General features: G+C 47.4%; 1 protein-coding gene across 2 annotated transcripts in view; it reads right to left on the reverse strand.

Annotated features, from left to right (window-relative positions):
- Window positions 1-48: 48 nt before the first annotated feature.
- ADAM19 (ADAM metallopeptidase domain 19) overlaps window positions 49-9,417 on the reverse strand; it is a 92,269-nt gene continuing 82,900 nt past the window's right edge. For both annotated transcript variants that reach the window (XM_010855285.1, XM_010855286.1), the window contains 2 exons: window positions 4,529-4,681; window positions 49-3,582 (listed from right to left, as the gene is read on the reverse strand). In XM_010855285.1, coding sequence (XP_010853587.1) covers window positions 3,529-3,582; window positions 4,529-4,681 — 207 coding nt within the window. In that variant the 3' untranslated portion in view covers window positions 49-3,528. The remainder of the gene's footprint in view (window positions 3,583-4,528; window positions 4,682-9,417) is intronic.

Below are 9,417 nucleotides of genomic sequence, written 5' to 3' on the forward strand. Positions count from 1 at the left end.
GCTAGCCAATACAACATGAAAACAAACAAACGAGCTGTCAAACCAGCCAACATTTCAAATGACAATTTAATTAAATACAAACAAGGAAAAAAGGCACCATAGCCCATTCAAGTATTTTGCATAGATATACAAATATTGTAAACAATTAATAGGTGAATGAGAGAAAAGAGGATCTGTTTTCCGTGAACAATCTCCCAAATAAAAAGAAAATTCACATTGCCCTGGATCCCAGACACATACGTACGTACACACAGTGGGTGGTGAGAGAGGGTGGGTGGCTCTGGGGGCACTTGGTGTGGATTCTACAGATCCTCTCCTTTACCAGGTTCCCTAGGGAGGGGTGGGGCACCATTCCAGTTGGCATAGTCTTGATTTTCTTGGGTGTCCTGCAGAGCTGTTGTACATACATTTAATGCAATCTCTGACTTTAAAACCAGTCTCCAATTTAAAACATGAGAATCTTCTATACCCCCAGCCAAAAAAAAAAACCAAAAACAAATTCTGACATGGGTAAGAGGAGGCTTTGTTCTAAAGGATTACAGCAAGAGATGGAGAGGGGTCATGGCCATAGTGGATGGGGCTATGACATCACTGTAAGATCTACAACGAGACACTATAAGATCTGCAAGGCTCTCAGAGCTGGGACAGAAAGGAGCTTTTCTTTTACAGGGACAAGTAAGCAAGGCTAAAAAGAACCGAAGGTAAGCAGGCAGTTACCACTGGAGCCCAGTGCCTGGGCTAAAACCCACCGAGACAAGGAGAGCCAGTGCAAGCTCCCTTGAGATCCCTTGAGGTTTACATTTCAGAGATGCCTTCCAGGCTCTTAAGGAAAACAAGTCTAGGGTTGAAAAACTGGTAGGAGGCTAAGTTAGCTTCTAAAAAGATTTACATAGTCTCCATCTGAACAGAAGGCTGGTTAAGTCACTCCACCAAGCCTCAGTTAAGCTCCTTTCCTCCCCATCAGACCCTGAGCATGGACTTGCCCTTGGCCAGAGCCGGGATCAGCCCCTCCCCCAAAGGCTGACCACAAAGTCTGTCCCTGAATGTGGTTCTTTCCAGCCATGCTCACTCCTTCCTATAAAAGGCCTCTTCCTTCTGAGCTGTGAGATGCTTTACAGATCTTGCAGCCACTCAGCTCACCCAAGCAGTCTCCTAAAGCAACTGCCCGGTGCCCCTGACTCAACATTCCTTTCCCCTGTCTTGCAGTAATCCCTGTGAGTAAAGTCCTTCCTTCCCTAAATCCATACTGGGTTTCATCACCTCAAAGCAGCACATGGACACAGGAGGGGAAAAGCGGGCCACAGTAGCCAGTCTTGTCCCCCCGGGCAGCCTCCCTGGCCTTCCAGAATGGTGCCTCCTGCCTCCCTGAACAGAACCAGGAGAGAAACAGTAAATAGAACAGGTTGCCAAAAGTCTTACCAGATTTTAAAAATTCAACCATCTTCCAGTTCACAGTACAATTTTTATCACGTGGAGGTGGTACTAAAATAATGGAAAACAACACACAAGAAAGCAACAACCCAGGTCTCTTTCCGGTTTGGTTCCAGGGAGGGTGGATTTCAGATTCAAGAGGCTCACACCTCACAGCCTTCCACCTCCTGATGTGGGGGAGGAAAGCTGGACGGAACCACAGGATCATTGGTGAGGCCTGGGGTTGGGCTTAAGGGTGATTTTGGTGGGGGAAGTGTTTCAGCCTTTCATTTTCTGGGACCCAGCCGTGAGGCCTGGGGCATCTAGAGTAGCATGCTTAAATGGAAGGCTGTCCCCTGACCCCACCAGGAAGTGAGGATGATGGACATTGGGTGTGGGGCGCAACCAGGACCCTTGTCAGCAAGACAGAGGTGTGAATATCACCAACATCACAACTACCTAACTACCTGAGGGAGGAGAACTTCATTTCCTGAGCTCTTTCTAAATGTACCCCAAGAGTCCACCAGGTGCACAGCCCAAATCTCCCACTTGTCTCCAAACCCAGAACATCGATTAAGCACCCATTGTGTATGGAGAGCTAGAATGGGGCCCTGGGCTAGTGGTTGGGGTGAGAACTCAAGCCTCTTCCTTGAACTGAGGTTTTCAAGAGCAAACATCTGTTCATTGCAGGAGGTGGGCAGCCCCCAGATGCCCAGCACCTTTCTGGGGTGGGAGACAGTCCCAGAGAACCTCGCCGGTGACTCTGACAATTGTCCCAGCCTGCAGAGCACCGCACAGCCCCGCTCCCTGTGGGGAGGACAGGACCAGAAGAAAGAGCACAAGGAAGTGGATAAGGAATCATCTCGCTGGTCCCAGCACAGACTCCATCAAGGCTGCTTCTCTAGGGAGCTCTACAGGTATGCTCTCTGCTCAAAGGACAACAGTCCTATCTCGTCGCTGATCAGCCTGGGGATAGATGGGGTTCCCAGGACATCCGCTCCCTTCCCTACACCTGCCGCCATCCCTGAAGACCATGCTCAGATTCAGGGCAGGGAGAGGAAGACCTGTACTCTGCTGAGGTCACAAAACCATGGACAGTAAAGCTAGGTGCTCACAGCCATGGCCCAAGGCCATGCCAGTCATCACTCTCGAGAAACCAGGAAATCCTGGGGCCAACCGTGAGGCAGAACCCTGACCTGCAAGTCACAGCACCAGGTCCCAGGAAGTCGGGACTGCTGGGGAATCGCATTCCACAGCACCACACATTGGGCAGGTCCAAGCAGGGAAAGAAATCAAAAGCACGAGGCACTTGCGAAGTGCAGAAAAGAGAAAACAGAGCAAGCAAGAATCATGGCAAGCAGATGGCGACCTTTGGCTTGACGGCTCAGAGGGGCCCAGGCTATGCTCCCCCTGCTGTCTAAACGCCTACAAATAGTACCTGTCTGAGTCAGAGTGACCCGTGGGAATATGGGTAGGTAGGGGTTTGGGGGTGGTAGGGGGTGGTAAGGAGAAGACTTGATTTGTTCACATGTGACCACTGAGCCAGGAGTTATGACCTTGACCAAGCCCTGGGCAGTGGGAGGGACCCCTCGATCCCAGAGCTAAAAGGGAGGCTAAGTGCCCACCTCCAGCCAGCCTGGAACCATGGAGGAAGACAGAAGCAATAGAAAGCTCTCACGTGTACCCAGATGTGGATGGATGGCTTCTCCAAGCTGAGTCCTGGCTTGAAGGTCGAAACCAGCTTCCCAGCTGGGCTCCAGCTCGGACCACTGGCACCAGATGGACTGGCACCTCTTGGGGGACGGCCCAGCTGGAGGGTGGATGGGGGAGAAGCAGCCATTCGTCCTCCTCTGCTTTCCTGTTCCTACCTGGGGCTGGATATTGCACAAAACAACACTTGGATGCCATGGGGTAGTAGTCACTCTGGGCCCCTGAGGAGGCCGAGGAGGCACTGAGTCGAGAAGGAGATTTTCAGAGATGCGCTGGTTCCAGGAGGAGGGGAGCTGGGGAGGAGGAGCTCGGAGGCGGCCAGACATGCTTCTTCCAGAGCCCATGGCTAACGGCTCCTCCGTGGTATTCAAAGTCCTCAAGGGAAGGGAGAAGCCCCTTTAGACGAGTCTAGATTTTCGAGCTAGTCATCCCCACAGCCCTCTGTGATCTGTATTCAGGAAACTGAGGGAAAACAAGAGAGGAGGGAGAGAAACGTCAGATCCGTGCGGATTAATGGAATCATGGGGCACTGTCCTCTTGCTTGTGTCAGGTGAGCAGACGAGACAGACAGCTGGGAAAGACGGTTTCTACAGAAGTCTATCCACGTGTCTTCTTGTCCATCAGCTCTCCAGTGAGAGGCATCGTGGCGCCCCCCCACCCCGCTCCTGACCCCAGCTGATCAGCTATCCCTACTCCTCCCTCTCAACAAAGCTGTGCCTCAGTCTGCAGAGTTTGCAGGACCTCGTGGGAACACAGGGCAGTCAGCCAGCTTCCTCACTGGCTCCTGTCTGCCCCGACCCCAGGACTGGCCACACAGAATACGTCAGCTTCAAGGAAGATATATTAGGAAAGGCCATTGTGCACAGCCTACCAAAGGCTGGCAGTTAATGACAATTAACTGCCTTGACCTTCACAGCAACCTGGGGTGGGTGTGGGGGTGGGGGTTGTCTACTGCTGCTTCCTAAAACCTCTTTCAAGATAAGGCATCGGAGACTTGGCAAAACTAATACAATTATATAAAGTTTAAAAATAAAATAAAATTTAAAAAAAATTAAAAAAATTAAAACAAATAAAAACAAACAAACAAACAAAAAGATAATGCATCGGAGACTCAAGAGTGACTTGCTCAGGGCCACTCAGCTCATCAGCTGCAGAGCTAGTTTGAAGGTACCAGAGCTCAGCCTCCTTAACATCAGCTTTCATGTGGAACTAAAACACCTCTATCACTAGGGGGTGATATCACCAATTTAAGGGACAGTCATTTAGGCTAAGCTTTTTGTCCTTGGCTTTTGTTCTGGAAGTTCAGCCTTACCCAAGAAGCATGAACTGGTCTGTTTTCTCAGCCGTATTTTTGCCCCCTGGATCCCTCTGCTCTCAGCTTTTACCTCAAGGGTTTCTGAAGACTCACCTTTGGGGCAGGTGCCACCAGGGGCCGGGTCTGAGGAGGGCCGGAGGGAGGGGGCCGCAGGATGGAGGCGCCGCTTGGCCTAGGGAGGTTCTTGCGGCCTGGCACTGGGTTAGCCGGGAGCGCCTTCTGCGGCGGCCGAGGCCTGGAGAGATCCTGTGGAGAGAGCCACAAGCCTCATTCAAAGGCCAGAAGCGCCCGTTCAAGAGAAAACGTCCTCAGTATGTTACAGGCCAAAAGCAGATGAGAAGAGGGATATACCATTTAAAAAGAATGGTCCCATTTATAAAAACAGATTGTGTGCGTACATGTTTACCCGCTCAGGAAAAAAAGCCTTTTTGGAGAGCAAGTTGGCAGTATCTATTAAAATCAGAAATCATACTCAATTTAGAAGTGATCATTCTCTGACCTAAATACATGATTCCACTTCCTGTTACCCATTTTAGAGAACTATTTGCACAGGGCCACAGAAATGAAACTGCAAGGATGTTCCTCGAAGCACTGTTTATGACAGCAAAAGAAATTAGAAATAATTAAAATTTTCATCAACAAATTACTAAAATTACACAGAGACATATGACATGGCATTTTAAAAGAATGAAGTAGGCTGATAAGTGCTGAGGTGGAAAGATGACCAAGAGGAATGGTAAGGCATGGTACAAGCTGCAGAGGGTAGTTTAGAGGAACAAGTCACCCCCCCTCAGTCCCCTACCAGTGTAAATCCAAAGGTACAGGGGGAGTCAGAAAGGATGAAGACCAAACTGATAACAGGTCAGAGGTTAAGAGTGGGCTGTGCATGGTGAGAGGGGTCATCCAAGTGAACATTCAATTTTTTTTTAACAAGAGTATACATATGTATATTACCTGTGCAAATAAAATTTTTAAAAAGAAGAAATCATATTTTCCATATTGGTTGTCTGTGGGTGGAACAATTCTTTCCTTTGTACTTTCACATTACCTTCATGTTTTACTACCTTCTCAATAAGGCCTTCCCTAATGGCCTTATTTTGGAGAAGGCAATGGCACCCCACTCCAGTACTCTTGCCTGGAGAATCCCAGGGACGGGGGAGCCTGGTGGGCTGCCGTCTATGGGGTCGAACAGAGTCGGACACGACTGAAGCGACTTAGCAATAGCAGTAGCAACGGCCTTATTTAAAATTATAACACTCTGCAAAACACAACCATACACAATCTACGGGATGCAGCAAAAGCAGTCCTAAGAGAGAAGTTCATAGTGATACAGGCCATCCTCAGAAAACAAGAAAACTCTCAAACAACCTAGCCTACCATCTAAAAGAATTAGAAAAAGCAGTTTGGTTTAAACAAACAAAACAAACAAAACTTAAAGTCAATTTATGAAAGGAAATAATAAAGATCAGAGAGGAAACAAATAACAGAGATTAAAAAACAATAGAAAACAATCAATAAAACCAAGAGCTGGTTTTCTGAAAGGATAAACAAAATCAATAAACCTGTGGTCAGACTCACCAAGAAGAAAAGACAGAGGATCCAAATAAAACAAGAAATGAAAGAGGAGAAACAACCACAGACACTGAAGAAATACAAAAAAAAAAAAATCATAAGAGAAAACTCTGAACAATTTTATACCAATAAATTGGACAACCTAGAAGAAATGAACAAGTTTCTAGAAACATACAGCCCTCCAAAACTGAATCAGGAAGAACTAGATACTTTGAACAGATTAATTACTAGAAGTGTGACACAACCTATAATAAAAAAAACAACTCCCTGCAAACAAAAGTCCAGGACCAGTGGCTTTACTGGAGAATTCTACCAAACATACAAAGAACTTACACAAATCCTTCTCAAACAACTCCAGAAGATTAAAGAGAAGAGAACACTCCCTAAGTCATTATATGAAGCCACCATCACTCTGACAGCAACACTAGACAAAAATCATCAAAAAAGGAAATTACAGGCCAATATCTTTGATGAATGTAGATGCAAGAGCCCTTAACAAAATATTAACAGACTGAATCCAACACATAAAAAAGATCATACATCATGACCAAACTGAATTCATCCCAGGGTCACAACAATAGTTCAACATATGCAAATCAATTAATGTGATACACCACATCAAGAAAAGACAAAAACCATTGACTGTCTCAATAGATGAAGAAAAAGCATTTGATAAAATTCAACATTCATTCATAACAGAAACTCACCAAAGTGGGTATAGAGGGAACATATCTCAGCATAATAAAAGGTATTTATGACAAACCCACAGCCAACATAATACTTGACAGTGAAAAGCTGAAAGCCTTCCCAACTACAATCCCGAACAAGGATGCCCACCCTCACCACTTCTATTCAACATAGCATTGGAAGTCCTAGCCACAGTAGTCAAGATCAGAAAAAGAAAAACAAGGTATCCAAATTGGAAAAGAAGAGGTAAAGTGGTCATTATATGCAGATGACATGATACTATATACAGAAAAGTCTAAAGACTCAAACTACAACAGCTGGGATGTTCAGTGGTTAAGACTCTGTGCTTCCACTGCAGGGAGTGCAGGCTCAGTTGCTGGTTGGGGAACGACATGCCCCATGGGGCAGCCAAATTTTTTTAGATAATAAAAATAAAAGGGAATAAGATTGAAAAACCTGCAGCACCCCCTCATTCAGCATTCCCAGACCCCTTTATCCTAATCTACTTTTTCTTTCTTGGTATATATCACCCCATTCCATCACAGTATACTCCCTTATTTTTTATTTTCTCTCTCTGTTCCCCAAGAGACCAGAAAGAGGACCAGAGGTCCTTTTCTGTCCGATTCAGGGATACAGCTCAAGCTTCCTGAACAGGGACTCATATACAGTGAGCACTCAACATCCATTTCAGTTCAGTTCAGTCACTCAGTTAGTTGAAAAAAATAAAACTCTGCACTAGTCAGAAAAGTTTAAATAACTGTATTTCTTCTGTGATCAAAAAACAAATTTTAAGGGGCAAAGACTGGACCATGCCACCACCCACAGATCCCCAGGCTGGTACAAGAGAAGCTGATTCCACAAGTGAGGGTTTCAGGGCCTGCTGACCTGGATGGTTCCCCTTCTTGTGGAGGTCATGAGCAAGCATAAAAATGGCTAAATGGCAAGCATGGGGAGAGGGTGGGAGTAAATCAGAGATTTTCTGCAAGAAGCTTTTCAGTCAGCAGAAAACTGGGAGCAGAAATGAGTAAAAGCAGCAGATTCTTGGGACCAAAAAATCACGCTGACCCGCTCCATTCCTTCCCCTAAGGACCAAGAGATCCCACACCCTTCCAGGCCAGACAGCTGCCAAACCAGAGTGGCTCCTGGAGGCCAGGACAGAGACATTCTGGCGGAAGCAACAGCTGGGTGCAGATGTCAGGATGCAGTGGGGAAATGCTGTGCTCTCTTGGCTGCTTGCTGTGCAAAATGAACAATTTGTGTGTGTTTGTGTGTATGTGTGTGTGTGCGCGCGTGCATGCATGCTAACAGAGGTGATCTGGGCAGGAACCTCATCAGCATGGCAACACTGGGCATCCCCGAGCAGGGTTGTGCCACTGGCCACGTCTGCTTCAACCCAGCTCGGCTCTACTGGAGGCCTCACCCAACACTTTTTCTGGGGTGGAAACAGTCCCTGAACTGCTCTGGCCCTATGCTCCCATCCTCAGCAGCAGCACCCCTGTCAGTCAAGCTGCACAAACCAAACCAGACACTGGGCAGCTGTGCAGGCGGGGATCATCCCCTCCCAACCCTCAGCAGTAACTGTTCCCCAAGTCCTGTCTATTTTCTTTTCTATACACCCGTCATGGGCTTCACCCTGTCAATGCTACCATCGCCTCTCCCCCGGACACAGTTTAAACCTTGTAACTGATAATGTCTGTGCATTCAGCCTCATCCCCCTCTGATCAAATGCCACCATAGTAGGCCTTTCATTTTTTAAAATGACTTTTTAATTAAAGTGTAATATACATAAAAAACATGAGTCATAAATATACAACCAAATGAATTATCAGAATGAACACACTAACGTAATCCTCACCCAGGTTTAAAAAAAAAAAAGGAAGATTAATAGCCCCAGAAACATCTCTGGGCCCTCTCTTAGGCACTGTGTCTCCCTCTTCCCTAAATGTAGCACAAACAGAGATCCCAAACCAAATCTGATCACATCACCCACATCCCACCACTGCCCCCCTGTTCCCACTGAATGCAAATCCAATTTGTAATCCAGGCCCATGGCACAGTCTGGCCTCTCCTGGCTCTCCAGCTTCTTATCATAGCTCCTTGGGCCCCAGGCAAAGGGGCTCTAAAGCTCCTTCCATCTGGGGGCTCTCTTCATCACAAAGCTTCCCCACCAACAGGTCCCTGGTCCAAGAACCTCTCCTGCCCCTCACAGCCTGCTAACTCCTGCTCACCCCTCAGGTTTCAGCTCCAATGTCACCTCCTCAGGGACGCTTTCCCAGATTTCCAGATAACTCTCTTTGTAAGCAAGCTGAACCTCTCCTTCATAGCACTTACCACTTCTGTAACTACACACATACCAGTGTCTTCCCCAGCAGGCTGTGAGCTCCAGGAGGCAGAAATGGCTTCTGCTTTGCTCACCAGTGCCAGGTACAAAGCAAAAGTTCACACACATGTGCAGAGAGAGCAGAAGAGGTTACAAAGCTTTGCCTACCACCTCTCAAGAGTGGTCCAGTCACCAGGCTAGGAGCTTGTGGAGCTGAGACCTGAGAGTGTGGATGCCCCCAGAGCCGACCCAGGGCCTGACACACAGGGTGGCGGAGGGTCTGGAGTCAGCCCTAGGTGCAAGTCCTGGCTACTCTACTTACAAACCACCCCCTTGGCCTGGCCCCTTCAACCCTGTGAGACAGCTCCCCCAAACAGAACTGCAGACTATGGGGTCGAACAGA

This window comes from Bison bison, unplaced genomic scaffold (assembly GCF_000754665.1).
Source record: "Bison bison bison isolate TAMUID 2011002044 unplaced genomic scaffold, Bison_UMD1.0 scf7180017864363, whole genome shotgun sequence".
Taxonomy (NCBI): Eukaryota; Metazoa; Chordata; class Mammalia; order Artiodactyla; family Bovidae; genus Bison; species Bison bison.